This window comes from Brachionichthys hirsutus, chromosome 1, assembly GCF_040956055.1.
Source record: "Brachionichthys hirsutus isolate HB-005 chromosome 1, CSIRO-AGI_Bhir_v1, whole genome shotgun sequence".
NCBI lineage: Eukaryota > Metazoa > Chordata > Actinopteri > Lophiiformes > Brachionichthyidae > Brachionichthys > Brachionichthys hirsutus.
In genome coordinates this window covers 1,913,501-1,932,768 of record NC_090897.1, presented here as the reverse complement: position 1 = coordinate 1,932,768, position 19,268 = coordinate 1,913,501, and the positions used below count along the sequence as shown (strand labels likewise).

The 19,268-nt window shown below is 46.3% G+C and overlaps 1 protein-coding gene across 1 annotated transcript in view; it reads left to right on the top strand.

The window, feature by feature from the left end:
- Window positions 1–19,268, top strand: part of sox6 (SRY-box transcription factor 6) — a 103,514-nt gene that overhangs the window by 5,693 nt on the left and 78,553 nt on the right. The window contains exons 2-3 of the mRNA XM_068742329.1: window positions 10,879–10,939; window positions 16,872–16,922. Of these exons, the coding sequence (XP_068598430.1) occupies window positions 16,888–16,922 (35 nt within the window). The 5' untranslated portion in view covers window positions 10,879–10,939; window positions 16,872–16,887. The remainder of the gene's footprint in view (window positions 1–10,878; window positions 10,940–16,871; window positions 16,923–19,268) is intronic.

Below are 19,268 nucleotides of genomic sequence, written 5' to 3'. Positions count from 1 at the left end.
CGATGCCAAAAGTAAATCAGAGTGACAAAGACAGAGGGAGGGAGGGCGGATCGGTGGGGACGGGCTTGCGGCGAACATTTTCTGATGAAGCGCCGTGTCGAGGTCTTTTGTTTCCTCTCTGAATGATTCCTTCGTACACCGACTTGGACGCGTTTTAAAGCTTCGCCCTTCGTGTGCGTTATGAGAAAATGGCTTCGCCAGACCTGACCACAGGTTCTCTCTCTGTCTCCGTCTCACTCCTTGTCCTACTTGTCTTTCTTTGTTATCCTCTGAGACTACGATCTAAAACTTTATCTCACGTCTGACCCTTAACACTAATTTTTGAGGGGCAGCGTTGAGTTCTAAGTTGGGGATATTGATTACATACATTGGGTGGAGATATTATCAAAGCACCGTGTGACTTTTCCCCTTTCATTTTTTTCCACATGGCACAGCCCCCCCCCCCCCCCCCCGTCTCGGTTCTGCTGGTTGAAGGTACTGGAGCAGCTTCATCCATCACTCTGCCTGCTCATACCCTAATGCGACCAGAACCAGAACAGAGATGTGGGATGTGGAAAATATGAACTCAAAACCACATTTTTAATTAAGAGCCATCTGTTCATTCTTTGAGGATCCGTGAACTGACATCCCGTTGAAGGCGGTGGAAACATTTTGTCCGGTCTGACATGGCATTTAAGAAACTCCTGATTGACTCAGCTGCACATTGTAAAATATGCGAAGGGCTGCGACGGCGAGGAAAGCCCGGAACGTCCAGCCCGGAGCATAAATAATCACTTTCTTGAATGGGAGTAAAAAAGAGAAATCTGCTAAAATGATAGAGAAAGCCTGTGGTCTGGTCCCTGCAGAAAATTTCCCATGAGCCTCTTTGTCAATCTGAGGGGATAGCCACACACACACACACACACACACACACACACACACACACGAGTGAGTGTTGTTTCTTCTTGGCAGGACGGGTGCAGAAACCACTGACTTGTGCAGGGGAGGTGATTGACAGGAGGTGGGTGTGGACTGGGGGTGGGGGGTGGGCAGGAGTATGATGGGAGGGGCTGTCCCTTCTGAGGAACAGTAATGCTCGTTATTTTTTCCACTAGACAAGACGGTCCATAAAATCTACAGGAACTTGGCTGAGGAGGGTGGGATGACATTATGTGAGGGATTATGTCTGCCAAAAAAGTTCAATAATAAATAAATAAAAAACCTCCTTAGGTCACAAAAGACTTCACCGACATCCCATAATAGTTTACTTTTTAATCACCTATCCTTGTTGGTTGGTTGGTTTCAGAGTAGGCATGCAACTCAGTGGGAGGTTGGGTCCTGGGTCAGAATAGACCCCATTTATTGTCGGAGTGGATCCAAATAAAGGGGCGGAACCAGATAAAGGGGCGGATCCAGATAAAGGGGCGGATCCAGATAAAGAGGCGGATCCAGATAAAGAGGCGGATCCAGTAAAAGAGCCGTTTGTTGGGATATTTTTTATGTTTTCTCAGGGAATGACACACCAGTCTTTACGAAAATAAATATTTTTGTGGTTGGGCTCTATGATTTGATAAAAAAAAAAATGGATGTAGTTGAATGTACGCCATTTCAAATTAGCTTTGCAACACAGGGCAATCATAAAAAAATAAAAAACATTTTAGTTCCTGATGAAAAAAAACACAGGAATATTTAGGGGTTCGTTATCTATGATTGAAGTTTGAATGAAATGCAAGAACTTTAAAAAATTTAGAGCTTTAAACTTGACTGGGGCTGGAGCAGGATTTGAATGAACCTTGGTGGGCGGATGGGTCAGAAGAGAGCCCATTAAATGTTGGGGTTGATCCAAATAAAGGGGAGGATCCGAGATATTTTCATTAACATAAAAAAAAAATCTCAAATTTTTCACGTCATGATCATGATATTATATTGTCATCTGGACCTTATTACATTCTTCTATTACAAATGCAATAAATGTAATTTCCGGTTTATTTGCATCCACAGCAAAATTTCAACGGTTCTATTGTGACCCGAAACCCACCCCACCCCCCACCGGGATTCACAGAAACCGGTTCGGTAGTTTTTACACAGGACTAAGAGTTCGACTTTTATAGGTCTTGATTGAATTAAAGGGGACTGCTGGACTAAGTGGGCGAGTGTCATTCTAGTTTAATATTTAGAATCAGCCTCCTGCCAACATCAACAAAGTGCTTCAGCTCCCCAACCCTAACCGTGATGTACTTATCACCGCCGCAGTGTTTCCCCTTCTAACCGACTCTAACCAGGCGTTTGGAGTTCCCCAAACATGACCACAAAAAATATAATTACGCTTCAGCTGCGAGGAGTCGGCATTGTTTTTGTGTGTGTGTGTATGGGGGGGGGGGGGGGGGGGGGGCAAATGACTCTTTGTAGAAACACTAAATGCAAAGTTGATGAAAGTAAATGAGTAATTTATTCATTGAAAGTATATCAATAACTGTAAATTAGAGGCAGATGACCTCAGACCGTAGAGGACATTAATGGAGCAGCGCTACGGCGAGAACGCCTTGACGTCTTTGGTTCAGGGTGGGGTTGAGGGTAAACAGGGGAGGTCCTCAGCAATGCTAAATTTATTGGGTAACATCTGCAGGGCGGAGGAGTTTGGGGTTGTGGTCAGGCCAAAGAAAGGCTTCTAATTAAACAGTCATTATCAACTTGCGGCCAGCGATCATCATGGCCAACACTGGTTCTCAAACATCAACATGGGATCGCTGGGGCTCTTTCTGAAGCCGGCGCAGGACTGAATTAGACTTGAAGAAAACGGTTAGGAAAGTGCGAGCAAGAATCTTTTTTTTCCCCTCCCGTCTTGGCAGAACGGGCCGATTGAGGCCCGGTGCCATATCCACTCAGGTTTAAACAATTACCAGATCAGAGAACCCAGCATAGCCTCAGTGTTGGCACGACTGTGCTGCTTTTGACTGCTGTACTTCAGGCCATGGTTTCAGACTCAGCCAAGTGTCACATGTAAGCGCAGCCTCCGATAAAATCAATTAGCGTTGGAGGGTGTGCCGCTCTACGGTATCTGTATCGCTGCTGCCGGAGGAGCCTTCCTTTGAGGCTGAAAGCCCCCTTAATGCAGTATTTCTCGGTTTGATGTGTGAGCGACACGGAGGCACTCCAAGAGGATAGCAAAGCGGTTTATTAGGACCTAATTAGAGCCCTGTGATTAAAGCAGGAAGTGGCTGTGATTAAGAGACCTGCAGATGATGCAGAAACACGGATGAATATTCAGCGGAGGTAGAACACGGATCACCGCGGCGTCCGGGCGACTCCTAACCGAGACGTAACCGTCGCCCCTGCAGCTGGTGGTGTTTGGCAGAATGTGGGCACCCAAGAGTTAAAGATGACCTTGGGTTGGGGGTCGGTCACTCCTGTACGGTTTCAGTCCAGCGTGGAGGAGTTCCCAACTCGACCTGACACCGGGAGGAATGTCTCGAGAAGCCGAGTCTACTTTGGGGAGCGTAGGGCGCTTGAGAAGAATCACACATTCTCGTAGCGATAAACGGTTGTATTAGCATCAACGGAGAGATTAGCATTGGACTTTTGCCACAGGAAACTCAGACCGCTTCAGATACGTAATAGCCGCCGTCAGAAATCATTCACGCCGGTGTTCTGAGGGCAGCAGATTGTCGGAAGGGTCTTTTGCATTTTTGTAATTTCACATCTGACTTCCTCCTTAAAATGACACAGGCTTACCTGCCTATTACTCCCTTTGACTTTTACAGTACATGCTTCGCGAGGCGTTCACAATAAGCTTAAACTCCGCTGGCTTTGTTGCTAAAGCGCACTTATCTCTTAGCTATTCAACAGAAAGTAGGGTCGTATTTCTTCCAATTTCTGCATTTTCACTCTCAGACGACGGCCCGACCGATACGAGGAGGAGGAGAGGTGGACACACCTGCTGTATGCACACACAGTCTGTGCAATTTACATTTTTAACATTTAACATTTAACGCCCCAAATATTTAAATAGCGGAGCTGTGGGTATTTTTATTTATTTATTTAGTGTACATTTAAACTCACATTTCCAAACGCTGCTGAAACCCGCCTGCTAGTTTGACTTAAACGTCTGCTTGTCGTGTTAAACTTAAATCCCTTCACGTGTTTTTCTTTTATTGCACAGATCATACTTAACCTCATAGCACTTACTGCGTGTTTGGAAACGCAATTCGATCTATTTATGTTTTTATTTCGTCTCAGTGGAACATTCAAAGGTCACATCTCACGCGCCGCTGTAACGCTAGATACGCTCAACGGCTAGCTTGCGGTGCGCGGTCGCGACCTTCTGAGCGATGTCAGAACTTCTTGAAGAATAATGCAAAGCACATGTCGGGTGGGGGGCAGGACCGACACAGCGATCTTTCAGGAGACCCCACCTGTTGAGCTTTCAACACCGCTAACGCCAACATCATGTTACTGATGCCTGGAGGGGCGCTCTTCCTCCTCCTCTACCTCACCTGAAGGAGCTCCGTCTGATCGGGTCACACAGGAGCCGGCGGAGGAATGGAAAACATTAACGGCTCCCAGGATTTAAATAGGCATAATCTGTAGGTGCAAAGTGTTTGTCTGAACCCCGTCCACCCCCCCCAGCCCAGCAGGTAACTAGGCATCTACTGAAGGTCTACCCCCCCCCCATCCCTCTGCCTGCAGCCCTGACCTGCTCAGGTTCTCACTTTTACCATTGCTTGTGCCATGCTGTAATGGGCTCCCAAGACGTGACGGGGATATAATAACCGCTTGACGATGTTTTTCTTACCCCCCCCCCCCCCCCCCCTCGTTTGCCGCTAAATATGAAACGCACCCAGAAACATGGGATGTATGGAGCGGCTTGTGATGTCACTTGTTATTGCTGGATATGTGGACCAGTAAATTTTGGATTACTTTCCGGGATCGGCTGTGCAGAGTGAATTATGTCACAAAGGCTATATTGTAGGGAGCTGGGTGTTTTCTCCTTCTCTTGTTTTCTGCTTTCTCCTTTATTCACGCCCATTTTCTTTTCCTTAGGCCGCCGTCGGACAACGGGCCTATAGGTTTATTTGCTAAAGTTGCTGTGGATATTTTGGCGTTATACGGTTGTTAAATCATTGGGTGTTCCTGCAGCACAGAGGAATTATACTCTGTGAAATGATGCGATGGATTAAAGTGATGATGGATACGTTTTCATTTCTTCGCTGCTCTCCAGCACTGCTTTTGTTCAGCGTGGGATGGAAGAGCCTCCTGTTTTTCCCTTAATGAAATTTGCCTGTAACAAACGCGAGCAGGGACCTCTTACCTTGTTTGACTTATTTATTGCCTGACGGCGGAGGTAATGTGACCTTTCGTTTCAAACGCTCCTTTTGAATCCAGAAAAGGAGCGTTCAACTCGATTACACCAGCGATCAGTGGCTCAAACACTACATTTGTTTCCCTTTCGGGTGGGGCAGGGCTGGGGGGCTGGGGGGGCAGCCCAAGTAATAGCCTTCCTTATGCTCCTTGTCTCTTACCCCTGGCCCTTCCACCTCCACAGGCCGACAAGGGGGAGAGGGCGATTAGGGTGGGAGAGAAATGGCCATACAGGGCTGGAGGAGGGGGGGGGGGGGGGGGGGGGCAGTTCCTGCCATGTCACTGGAGATTTGTGTCCTCCTTTTAAATCATTCCCCTCTTAAGAAGTTTAAAAAGGCAGAAATATTCTCAAACCGATCATTTCCCCTCCCCCCTAAACGGACTCATTTGCATTTGAAAATGCTGGTACTAATCTTTAACTAAAAGAAAAAGAAAAATGACCTCTTTAAGTGTAAATAAAAGAAAGAAAGAAATTACAGCGTTAATTGTTCAAAGATGACAGACTCACGCCACGGATGCATTACAGGCTTATGATCCTTAAATCTTCCACGTTTCACTCATTTCCATCTCAACAGTTTTCCTGCGTGTCTTTTCCCTTATTATTATTAGACCAAGAATAAAACCATTTTTTTCCCCCTTTTCAATTCCAGCAGGAATTGGAAGAAGGCACGGCTTTACTGTCCAGTTCAGCATCGGACAAAATGTGATTTTTAGAGCGCAGGCTTTAGTCTGTTTAAAGTTTTCTTCTAAAATAAGCGCTTGTCAAAATCAACCGCGTGACACCCGTGGAAAAGGCCACGGCGAAACACCGCGTCCCTGCTTTTCCTCGAAACAAGGTAAACATGGAATAATTTGCGGACACCAATGCCTGGTTGTAACCTGATCATTTATGGATCAGTTGTTTCCTTTCTGGTTTAATCCACCATGTGATTGATTTTCAGTGCAATGCTGTTGGAGAATATCCACGCTAAACCGTGCCCGAAATGGGGGAGGGGGGGGGGGGGATCATTTGAATACAGATGGTTGCAGCTCGGGCCTCGTCACTGGAAACCACTCGGAGCCAGGAGACAATTGCAGGTTGATTATGTTGCTCCTCACAGAAGTTGCTACTCCTTTGTGGAAGGCAGACATATTTGCATCTAAATGCGAATTGTAGACATCTTAACAGCATAAAGACTGATTGTAAACGACAGCTGTTGGGCTGAGCTCGGGAATAAAAAGGAGGATTTCAATAAGGGAAATGGGGAATTATTTCCAAAACACTGGAGGTGAAACCGATCAATAAATGAATGGCGTTTGTCATTTGCCATTTGTATTAAGTGCGTTCATACAATCACATATGAATCTATTCACAGACGCCGTTAGCATTACGTGTCAGCGCGTTAGCGGCGGCTAACAGACGTGTGAATTGATTGCCGTTTAATTTGTCAGACGGGTGATATTTGAGGTGGATGGAACGTGCCGCTCCAACCTTTGTCATGCTTTGGGCGTGCATGTGTTTGTATGTGCGCGGCACTCGTGCACGTGTGTCTGCACAGCGTGCGAAGCAGAGTGATGCCCCCGCTGGTCGGGCTCCTCCAGCTCTTTGTCCTGCAGCACTCAGTGCGTCTGCGTCCTCAGGAGACCGACAGGCTTCTCTAGTGTGGCTCCACAAAGGCCCGGCCTCCTTTGAGGTGTTAAAAACTTCCATTTATGCAGCTCCCTGGACGAAAAAAAAAAAGAAAAAGCAGCAAGTCCATTTGAGTCCGGCAGCAACGCGAACAGACATTGTGGCCACGCTTCTCTAGCACTCATTTCACAGACTCTAAAACCAGTATGTGGTGAACAGGATTTGTGGGGCTAAAGTGCCCCGTGAGAGCCAGGTGATAAGAGGGGAGAAACGCCACCGTGCAATAAACGAGAAGATGGGCCGAGGAAAATCAGCACATTACCTAGGAGAGCGGGAATGCCTTGTTTTCATACCCCCGGCATCGTGCTACACAAACCCTACGCTGAGGAATAGAAGCGTGTTTGTGGAGTTGAGAAAACGGGACTTATAGTCTGTTCGCTGGTTCGTGTGTCATCCATCCACCCTGCATCACTCCACCTCCGCCCGGCTGCTCAGCCAACCGACTTTTAGTCCCGTCGTTTGATAGAATCCACAGATAAAGCTTCAGCCAAGCTGCACGGCGAGGCCGTGGTTAGCCAGATCCGTATCAGGCTGGAAAGAAACTCCCGGCAGAATAGCTGCCGCTCAGGGACGCAGCTTTTATCCTCTTTAACCGACGTTATTGATCTCCACTTCTGCCAAAACACAGGTCACTTTGTTTTCCTTTCTTTTTTTTTACATCGGCGCTAGACGTTTTGTGACTGCGGTTCCACGTCAGGACAGGATGACTTGGCGTTAGAAAATGGCAGTTTGAGAGAGATGGAGGGCGGGGGGGGGGGGGGTCGAGATCTGGGAGGGCTGGAGGATGAAACAGACGTTTGTCTCTAGCAGCTCGTCTGCTATTTATTTTTTTTGCCGATGGCTGCAGAGTTCGTCCCACCGGTAGTGAAAGAGAATTAGCTTCTACCATCGGTTTACCTGAGCGGCGGCGGCGGCGCCCTGACCAGCGGCGCCGCCTGCTAAGGTGATTACAGGAGCTGTCGTTTCATATTTCACAGATGATGCTTCTGCGGCGAGGCCTGACTTTATGGAGCTGGATATTTAACATACAATCACGTGTGTTCAATTACTGTATCAGACATGTCTGTACCAGAATGTTTAAGCGCTTCATCCCCCACCTCCTCTTCCTCCCATTTCCCTATTTCTCCGGGGACCACTGTTACAATCCCCCCTCGACCCAGCAGCAGCCCCTGGACCGTCCTCCTCCTGCTGCTGCAGAGATAACCACAGAGCATCCAGGTGAGGAGCAGCCGGATGACGGCATAGATTAGCTTCTTTGTCAAAATAACTACCTCTGCAGAATTACTACTTTAGCATGTTTGGACGCCGAGGAGAGGAAGGATTTGGAGTGGAGGATTGGGAGGATTTTTTATTTTTATTTTAAACATTTTGCAGTTCTGGATGAACTCTGAACAGAAGTTGGTGAAAGTTGTGGCTCGCCTCGTGTGCATCTGCAGAACCGCACCAACCCGAAAAGCATTTCCATACACGTAGATACACGCCAATCACACACACCCGGTAGTTCAACGCCACGCGGGCTAAATGAAAGATGGACCTAGATTTGGTCGGAACAGCCATGAAGTCCACCCCCACCCTCCGTGGCCTCCTCCCCTCTGTGCTCTATACAGCTGTGGTGATGCTGCTGATACACAATGGTTGAAAACACAACTCTGTGTTATGGGGGGGGGGGGAATCAAGCGTGGCCCACTCTGTGCACGGACACATGTTCAAGAGTGGAGGTAAATCACATCTGGGATGTGACATGAAAGGCTGCCGTCCTTTAAGCTCAGACAGCAACTCCAGAAATAAAAAGATACATGAGCGTTTATGTGTGTGTGTTTTAGCTGTAGCCACGGCTAGCTAAAGCTAGCAAAAAGGCCACTCTGACATAAATGCAACAGGTAGCTGTCTGCTCTTATATTATTATTTATGTTTTTTGGATCTGAATAAACTATTTTCAGCGAAGGGAAATCATTTTAACAGGAAACTCACTCTGTGGCCTCAGGAGACTTCAATTTACTCGGCGTCTCCTCGTCGACCCTCACAAAGAAGAATGAACAAAAATATACTGGTTCAGTGTGTTGATAGAAAAATGTTTTTTTAAATGCACTAAATTAATAATTTGAATTGGCTTTGGGTTGGCTGGAATTGGGTTTAATAAGTCCCCTGATCCCCTAATTAGGAGTGGGCAGTGCCTGTTTTATGTTTCCTGCCTGTAGGTCTAACACACAGCAGGAAAAAGCGGCTCCTCGCTGCTACAATAGGCGCGTTGACACCGACTCTTATTACACCGCAGGGATTACTACACCGCCTTCATTACAATCTCATTTGGGCTCGCTCGTTATTCTCCATTATAAATTCTTTTGTTTTTTTTATTCCTCTCAGACAAATAATGATCTTAAATAACCGATGAAGAAGGAATTCATTTCCCCATGTTTTATTTAGTCCCATTGTTCTCAATTAACTCAATCTCGTAAATTCGAATATTTTTTTTTTAAAATGTGTATTTAAAGGCGCTCTCGTTTATTTTTGTCATGACAAAAATCCAGCCCGCAACGTGGATGTTCGACAAAGACTGGATTATGTTGATCATTTATCCAGTAAGCAGGGGTGTGTGTGCATGTGTGTGTGTGTGTGTTCAGTTCACAACTGGATGGTTGTGTCTGAAGCATCGAAAGAGGGTGTTTTGCGTTATTCCTAAAAGAATTTTAACGTATAACGGTACATTTTGGTTGCTTTTTTGTGACATAATTAACAAAAACCTTTTCAACCAAACCAGATTACAAACTTTAGAAACCTGCTGCACATTTATTCGTTGTTGTTTCTTTTGGAACACTGCCAACTACTGGCCTGGCATGTGAACTACGGTTCTGAATGCAAAGGAAAAAAACTTTCTTTCTGTTTTTCTCTGAATCATTTTGCGCCCATTAACTTGGAGGCTCTTCATTCATTCAGCAGTGTCTCATTGAGCCGGGGGTCAACAGGGTCTCCTCTCTGCCACCCCTCATTGTTGTCAGAAATGGGTTCAAGTCCACCACATCCAGACCTGTGTGCAGCGCCAGTCTCTATCTGGTCGTCCAGTTCACCCTCCAGCCCCCCCTGTAGTATCTGTGCGTATTTCTAGCCTTATTGTCGGTGGCTCGCGGCCCCCGGCGATCCGAGACTGAGGTTCTGCAGTGCAAATTAGTGACAGACCATTTAAGCGTGACCTTAAAAAACCCTTGGCCCTGTTTAATTGCCAGTGCCGAGGCGTACTAATTGTATAAATCAGCTGGTAATGAGATCTTGGCTTATTGTGAAACACAAGATAATGTGCTAAAATGAACAGTAATGAGCTTACAGCGTTTTCATCACTCAAGCTGGATCTGATCATTGAATCTCCGTGTTGTCATAGCCTCTCAGCTGTGGATGGAATTCGTTTAGAACGGCAGAGCTTCCCAGGTATTTTACGGAACAAAGCTGTTGAACGAGACGCGGCGAAACCGTCAGTGTGAAAACGCTTCACTAGAAAAGGATGATCTAGATGGAAGAACGCAAAGTAAAACGAAGTGTTTATTAGTAGAATCCGTCGGTTAGTGAAGCGGCGGAGAAGTGGCTTTCAAACATTGTTCGGGAAGGATCCCCATCGCTGACAGACAGCTGTGAGGACCGGAGGTCAAACCCTAACAAAGGTGACTTACAGTAGCTCAGCTGTGGAGACGCTGACCTTCAGCCAACATTCAGTCGTCTTCCTGTATTTCCATCTTTCTTCCCACATAGGTAAACATAGCCATCCAATTTTCACCAAGTTCCGCACTCCCTTTTTCTATTTTTATTATATTCCATTTTTAATGCTATCATTATTGAAGGAGACACTAAAAATAAATGCTTCTGTCTTTCTGCTCGTGTTTCAGGTTTTTACATGACTTCAAAATCAGCTGACCAGTGATCGCTGGAAGAAGTCTTTCAGTTTTTGTAAGTATCAATTTGCCCTGCAGCTTTTCCTGTCTCACCCCCCGCTGCCTCTCACCCACACCGAACACCTGCATCAAATGATGTGGACAATCGGATCGGCACACCTTTGCACATTTAGACGCTTATATAGTCACAAAGTCGCTAACACGCCTTTTAAAACTTATTTTCTTTTGCATTTAGTTTTGATTAAAATCAATGTTTCTGTGACTCAGAATTATTTTTTGATTTTTCCTTGTGTTTTCACCATGTGGGGAAATGCATTAGGAAATCATAACCATCTTTACACGGCAGAACTATTCAGAACTATTTTTAAAGCAGTTCAGATCTTAATTTATTTATGTACCAAAATATGTCTCTTTAAAGGGAGCGTAGGCGACAGTTTTTGAGGCGATTCACTAAGGTGGATTTGTAAAATGCAGAATTTGCCTTAAAAAAAAGAATGGGAAAACTTTGGTTATCTCTGGGTCAACACAAATATTACTTGAACAATATTTACGCAGCAGGAGCAGCTTCTCCAATAAAAAAATAAAGCATCTTAGATATTAAGCAAACAAAGCTGATATTATTCTTTCTTCTAAATGTCAGCGGAAGATATCCTGGGAAGTATATTAATGTGCTGGAGTAGCTCTTTAATAAGAGCCGGGAATGTGTGTGGTTTCAAAGTTCAGGCACGTTTCCCATTGTCTGATCATTCCCATTTCAGGTCGCGCTTTCTTCTGCCGGAAAAAAACACGAACCCGTACTCTCGCTATGAAAACCAATGTATACGCATAAAAAAACACCACTGGTTGCCCCGCAGCTGATCCGTACCAATGTTTAGGTCTAGATCCCGTTTTCAACTCTTTGGGAATTCCTAATGGACATAAAGACCTCAACGGATGTAAAACCAGCAAATACGAGAGTAAAAAAAAAAAATCGACTTGCACTGATTGCCAGCTGTATCTACTGCCCCCTGGTGGTCAACGTAGAAACGCTGCTGCCTACGTAGTTTGTAAACCGACTTAATGGTGATGATGTTAGCGTGAATCCCTCACACACATGCATTTACCTCCATCGCACTCCACCAGAGACGTGAAGGCAGATCCTCACACCATCCACAATCTAAATCGTTGCGCCTGAAGCCTCAATAATTCCCCAAACATGTCAGGAAGTGATTTAGTTTGCGTCTGGAGCACTTAGAGAACATGTTTAATTACACTCGTGTAATCTCGTTGGGCGACACCTGAGGATAGGTTAGCCCACAGAATTGGGCATATACATTACTTGTTAGTGTAATTTATCTAATAAGCAGCAGCCACATGGTCTCTGAGCGAACTGTGGACGGATCCCGCTCGAGGAGAGGATGCAGGGGAGCCGTTTCAGAAATTAAATAAACAGCACTTCACCATGAAATGAAAATGAATAACCTTTGAATGGGTTTTCTTCATCTATTATTTATCAAATGAGCCTCTTCAGTGACCCTGCAGTGATTATGGTCAACACGTTGCTCAACACAGACCGCTTGACATAGATGGCTTTGCACGGATTTTAATTTCATCAGCCTTAAATACATCAGCGGATCCCAGTACGAATTTAGAAAACTAATCGTCGCACCCTCCTGAACTAAAATATGAATTCTGACATTTCGACAACTCAGTTTGTGCTCGCTTTTCAGTTTGTGACTGATATCTTATCACATTTATCATTATTATTGTTACAATTAGCATTTGGCCTTTGATGGATCGTAAGAAGCCTAATATGGACTCGGTTCCTGTCGTGCTTCTTCAGGTATGCTCTTTGTACTTTCACCTAGCATGTATATACAGCAGGACCAAAGAACACGTCATTAATCTTCCTGCTAACCCAGCTGTGGAAAGTAATGCATAAATAAAAGTCCGGTTAAAGTAATTTATGATTTCAACCATGAACTTTTCTCCCGAAACGCCATGAATCGTCTCCAGCTGATAATGCACCGTGACCCCGGAGTGTGAAATCCTTGTTGCGTTGAGAGTAGCCAGTTAATTGATTTGCAAATTATTTAAAGTTTGTGGTGCCCAAGGGAGCGCTGGAGTTTAATGACAGCCTGTTTTGAATGACTTGGGAAAACTCTCTCCAGGAAAGGCAGAATTAATTGTGACCGTAAGCTAACAATAAACCCGCGAGAAGAGGGATGGCGACGGCGACGGCCCGGCCCGAATAAACTCATTCACTGATTCACTGATTATTTGATCCGAATGTTCTATAACCTTAGTTTTTAACTCAGATGTACTTTTATCATCACAGTTTGTGAGCTAAAATCTATTTATTCGCTTCTGAACTGAAGCCAAATTCAGCTCTAAACTGCTTCAAAATTGCCGAGTCTGGACTGCGAGTTGGACCGAAACGTGTCCCGGTGCAGCGTGGACTCGTCCAGCAAGCACAGACGCCGTTCGTCCCACTGCCTCTAAACTGAAATTATTTGATCTCTGCGTTAATATCAAGGAGCATCTAATCTCCAGCCATTAGCAGCCGCTGTCATTCAGACACACAGCGTCGGCCTGATTTAAATAAAATGAAATGAAGATAGTTGTTTCTGGTCCCTCGGCTTCGCTCATCGCCGTAAACATATGCTCTGTGCCCCGCTTCTTTCCATCTTATTTATGACTTTAATTTGTTGTGTGGGCTGCGCAAGAAATCAAATTTAATCCAATCCTCCCAGGGACCCTGTCATATAATAACATGGTAATTTCTGTGTATCCTTTTGAAAAATGAGGAAATTAATTCTTCCTGACATGTTCTAATTATTCCAGTGTGAACGGCGGATTGGCTCCCCTCCTTCCTCCCCCCCGGCTCTCTAAGTGTCAGTTGCCGACGGGTGGCGAGGTGCTAATGCTGACCAGCAGCGCGTTTAATTTGAAACATGAGCAGACACCTTTCAACACACCTTTTTAATGTTGGAGTGGCTCACACAAATTAATTCACTACTCATCTGGCAGCTCTGACTGAGGTGTGTGTGTTCAGGCATAATGTTTATGTGCAGTGTGTGTAAGTTGAGGTTGGGAGGGGGTCGGTGTAGCAATATCGCCATTAGTAAAAGTAACATTAGTTGTGTGTGGACCAGGTACCACCGTATTTCATGTGAGTTTGGCATAAAGCTGTCTGCTGGGACATGCTTAGACCCCCCCCCCCCCCGCCCGCCCCCAGCACACACACCAACCAGCAGCACCTTACACACTGAAAGGATATTTAATTATACATACAATTACTTTAGCGTATTGCTCAAAATCTTCAGCAGCTATAATAATAATAATAATAATAATAATATATTTACTATTAATTAATATAATATCTGCTTATTGAATAAAACCCTTCTCAGCCTGGCGACGCCCGTATCGTCGGACATATTGTTATTACGGGGAGCAACATTGCCCAATAATGAATGAGCTTCGAGGACTTCGCCGCCGTTCCTCCACGGCTCTCTATGCGTTCAGGCGTCTGAAGAAGAGGAGATCATCAAACAAAAACTTCCTGCAGCCGGGTCGGGTTCCAGATCTCGTGGTTCTGTGAATAGTGGGCGGACCCCTCCCACCCATGACTGATCGACATGGCCGTGCCATGGTGATCTCTGCCATCTTGGATCCATGCGTTCCCCATCGCTGTGGGATGAACTGAGGCATGGGCCACCCCTTGGGTTGCCACGGCAGCAGCTCTCGTTTCCACTCTGTAAAACAGAGCTTTCGGAGCCCAGGTCCGCTTGAGGTGAGACCGGACGAGTTCTTGGATCGGCGCAGACTGTTTACAAATGGCTATTTCCCCCCTCTTATGGTTAAAGTGTACTGACCGACCCAGGATGTAGTTCCTTGTCAGATCTTAGCTCCTCGGTCTTGCTCTGCCTGTTAATGACTGACGGCTAACGGTGCGTTTCATGCCAACACCCACATGGCTGCTGGCGGAGCATTAAATCAGCAGTCAATTTGACTGGAAGTTTGAAATCTGGGCTGGGTTAAGGGGATGTGCTGCAGCCGTGTTAATAACTAGCTTGTAGCCCATATGGTCCTGCTTTAATAGAGCACATTTGCTGCAGATGGTGGGAGACGTGGGTCAGGCAGAGGCAGCTTTTGGCAGGGGCTCGTCCTTCTAAAGGGCTGTCGCGCTGCTCGGGCCGGTCCGGGCCAATTTAGCGACAACTTTCCTCCCGGCATCTCCTTCACCGAAAAAAAGCCCGCCCTTGAATAGTGGCCCGGTCTCGATTTAAAGATACTCCTGCTATTTTACGTTTGGGGAAGAACACATACAATGTGGCTCAGTCACTTTTTCCTGAGCCGGGCCGTCCGGGATCCAAACCGCGCCTTTGCTTCCATAGGCTAAGTTAAGTTGTTTGACCACAATGGGACTGCAGACAGCAGGCCCAGCTGAGGAAACACAAACACGCCGCGAATAAAAGAACACGAGTTACCAAGACAGAAACTGAGCACAGCGAATCCTTTCCTCTCCCGCTGCTGGCTTTTGCATGAATTTGCTCAGAATCAAAGACTCTATTTGTCTTCTCGAGTTCGTAAACGGAAGTTTTGCATCGTTTAAAATGTGCCGTACATTTTTTGCTAGCATGCGCTGTAATTGTAGAGCGTCTTTACATCGGCGTTGGGTAATTGTTTTCATTTTTGCGCACCCACTCCGGGGGCTTGTGTGCTTTTTGCACTTACAGAGGTGACGAGACACGCCTGATCTGCTCTGCACTGTTTGACGGTTGTTTTCTCACGTTGTCACCGGCTCGGCGCGCCGTGCCGCGGTGACGGTATTACGTGCTATGAGTGGAGCGAAGAGCCGAGCTGCAGCCCCCCGGAGCTACTCCCACCTCCCCAGACACCTCATTGTGAGAAAAGTCTCGCTGAGCCCTTTGGGTCTCGTGGATCCGCTGCCTCGCTAAGTGCTGGCCGGGCTGTAAGGCACCGTGTCCTTGGGCCCGACTCATTCTTTCCATTCTCTCAGAGGCTTTGTCTCGTAAGCAATGAGAGCGAGGGGAGAATTCCCCAAATTACACCCATGCCACTAAAACTTAAGGTGTGTATCGGGCGAAATTTGTCATTGTGCTTTGCGTTATTCATGATGTTGTACACGAGGGAGTGGTCAAGACTGTTTTTCTTTCCACTTGTGCATGAAAAGCAGAGATTTTCACACTTTTTAAAGATATTCTTGTCGTATTTTTGGTACGGGCAGCGGTGAGCTCTGAGAGACATTTAAATAAATAATTAAGTCACGCTCACAAATCGGTTATCTGGAACCGCTGCTGGTTTTACCACTTTACACAAAGCACATGGAAACCCTAATAAATTCTCAAACCATCTCAGAGCAATGAAAGCCGATACCAAAGAGAACAATAACTAACCGGCTAATGGAAGGCTCCTGGCGGTAATTTTCTAGCCATGTGTCGCCAGTATTTTTGCGGCTGATGCTTCTGAACGAACCCTACAAGTGGTGACATCATGACCGCATCCTTTTGCCGCAGTGACGCTGCAAGTCCCCGGCTTGGGTCCACCCCCCATCCTCGCGGCCGGGCTCCCAGAAGGCACAGCGGCCTCGCCACACATGGGTTGCAGCTGGACCACCGCCGGCTGCTCTGGGCTCTGCGGTCGCGGCGCTGAACGTACATGCGTTGTACATACGTATCTGCACGCGGCCGTGGAAAAAAGGCCGTACAGAGATCAGCGGGGAAAGTTTATTTGATGCAAACGTATCATCAGGCTCTCAGTGCAAACCAACGTTGTATGCAAATCCACTCCCTCAATGGAAAGAGGTATAATTAATGATGTCAGTTCATAAAAAGAGGGGACGGGTTTCTGCTTTAATTAAAGACATGCCTTATTATAGGAGGAAGATGTATGCTCTGTGTGTTTTTCTTTCTTCCTTTCCCTCCTTGTTCCTCTTCTTGATTATCACTCGTTTCATAGCGATTCTCTGTGATTTCTCCTGCCAGAAACCCACACGCTGACATGGAGGGCTTTCTTCGTAGCAGCTTTTTACTGAGGTTAGTTTCATTTCCCTTGTTGCCATCCAGGATCACAGGTGCGGGCGGGGTGGGCGGGGTTTGGGGCTTGAGCATTCTGACACATTCTTAACTCTAGACGTTTGTCCCGTGTGTGCGTGCACGTCTGCGTGTATGTCAAATGTGGATTCCAAGCTGTGAGTGACGACTGTGTTTGTGTAGCTCGCGGCTGGCTAGCATGCTCAGCCCAATAGCCTCCCCCGTCAGACTGAAAGCACACATCACCCACCAAAGGGGCACGCGTTTATGACCCTCACCCACCTTCCCACCACCCGACACGGCATGCTTCTGTCCGCCGTGACCCCGCCCCTCTGCCTTTTTATCTAGTGATCCCGGCGCGTAGCTGATGCTCACTGTTTGTATTCGACCTACCACAAAGATTTACATTTTTTGTCTTTACCCTGTGATTCTAATTAAGAATTTGTGCCGTGATTACACACGGAGCGAGTAAATAAGAGTGTATTTACCACTGGCTCGTCTCCGAGTCAACCACCTTCTCCCGGCTGCAGCGCTGCTCCCTAATTAGGCTTGGCTCATTAGAAGAAGCCACAGCAGCAGCATCTGCTTTTCAAAGCTGCTGTCAGCCAAACTTTACTAAAGCTAATGAATCCTCTTTGATTTCTTTTTCCAAAAGGTCACTTATTTGATTAAATTAACAGCATTTTTTCCCTCTCTCTCTCTCTCAGAACCGTCGGGGGGGCATTTTAAAAAGAAAGGACAATTTGATGCCATTACTTTTACTATAGTCGGAACGTCCTTCAGGAAATCGAAAGGAAAATGTTTTATGCACAATGTACTGTTAAAATCGGATCTTTTTTTTATTCCTGACACACATATTGTACACACATTTACTATATACACACTTACGCATGAATGGGTGTACTCTGTATTTGATGGTTTTTATAAATTAGCATTATTATTATCAATAATTAATTTGAGGATGGTTTGATTAGTTATCCAGGCATGCATCATATTCCATTATGAAACTGCTGCAGTGGTGTCGCGCTGCTCAGCTCCAGTTTGACAAGACCTTCAATCCCTCGTGTAAAGGAGAACAGAAGAAAAGAAGCGCGACCTTTGACCTAAACAGTTTCCTGTTGTTGGTCTAGCTGTGATAAGTAACTCCATCACTGCAGCGCTGAGCCACATCCTGTCAGAGTGTTAATAAAGCGCTAGGAGGACATCGAAAAACGGCGGCGGGGAGTTTAGCCCCCGGACAATCAGGTCCAGATTAAAGGCGCGGCTTTTCTTCAGGGTTAGCCCCCTGACTCGATTGAGATGCGTTCTGGACGGGGGGCCGGAGGCGGAGCGAGGTGAAACCAGAGGACAGGATGAATGTGACAGTTAGACATTCCTCCGGTTTAGAATCGAGTGAAATGGGTCAGATGAGGCTTTATAAACCCGTTCAATGTGCAGGGCAGGTTTCAATACCATAAATGTATCCGGACAGCGTGAAGGACGGCTCGGGTATTATTGTGGTGGGTTGTTTTTTTTAATCGTAAAAGATGCTTGTTGACGTCGTCCATATTTGACACGTCGCTCGTCCGTGTAGAACGACGTGTCTTTAAAAGACGACTGTTCACTCCCCGTTATTGTTTCTGCTGAAAAGACGCGCTTTCATTTCAGATCAGTTTATTTCAGACGTTTAACGTGTTTGTTTTCGCCTTCAAAGGAGAGAGAGAGAGCGAGAGAGACATGTCTTCAGTCTCTCACTGCTCCCAGTAGGCAGGACCTCCCCCTACATTTCTGCCATTATTTGATGTAATGAAAGGAGAAAGAGTGTAACATTGAGATTGTTAATTAATTTAGTCTAACAAGATGAAGATAAATGAAACCCACTGAAGGTTGACTAGGCTAAGGGGCCCACTTAGCATTTTCCTGCCCTCGAGCTCCGTCTCTCCCTCTCTCTCTCTTATACAATGGAGCGCCTCTAATAGGTGCAGCGCGGCGTTTTCAGCTCTCGCCGACCGGGTTTAGACGCACGTCTGACTCGTGACAAAACATTTTACTGTATTCCGTCCCTGCAGGAGAAGCTGTGCTTTTAACACGGGCCGCTTCGGTTCTGGATGCGCGGTCGAACCATTGTCCGACTGAGTCATCCGAGATGGAATCTCAGCGGACGTAAACGACGCGGGAAGCAAACTGACGCCTTCGCATGCAGTCTGCGCAGACGCGACAGCCGTACCTTTTATTATCTTCCGCCGGAGATCAGCCATACTTTTTTTTTTGTGACCGGAGGGAAGGTTATATAAATAGCCCATTCTCTCAGAGACCATGTGGCCCCTTCACAAGAGCCTATTTGACTCCCCAGCCTTTCAATACATGAAT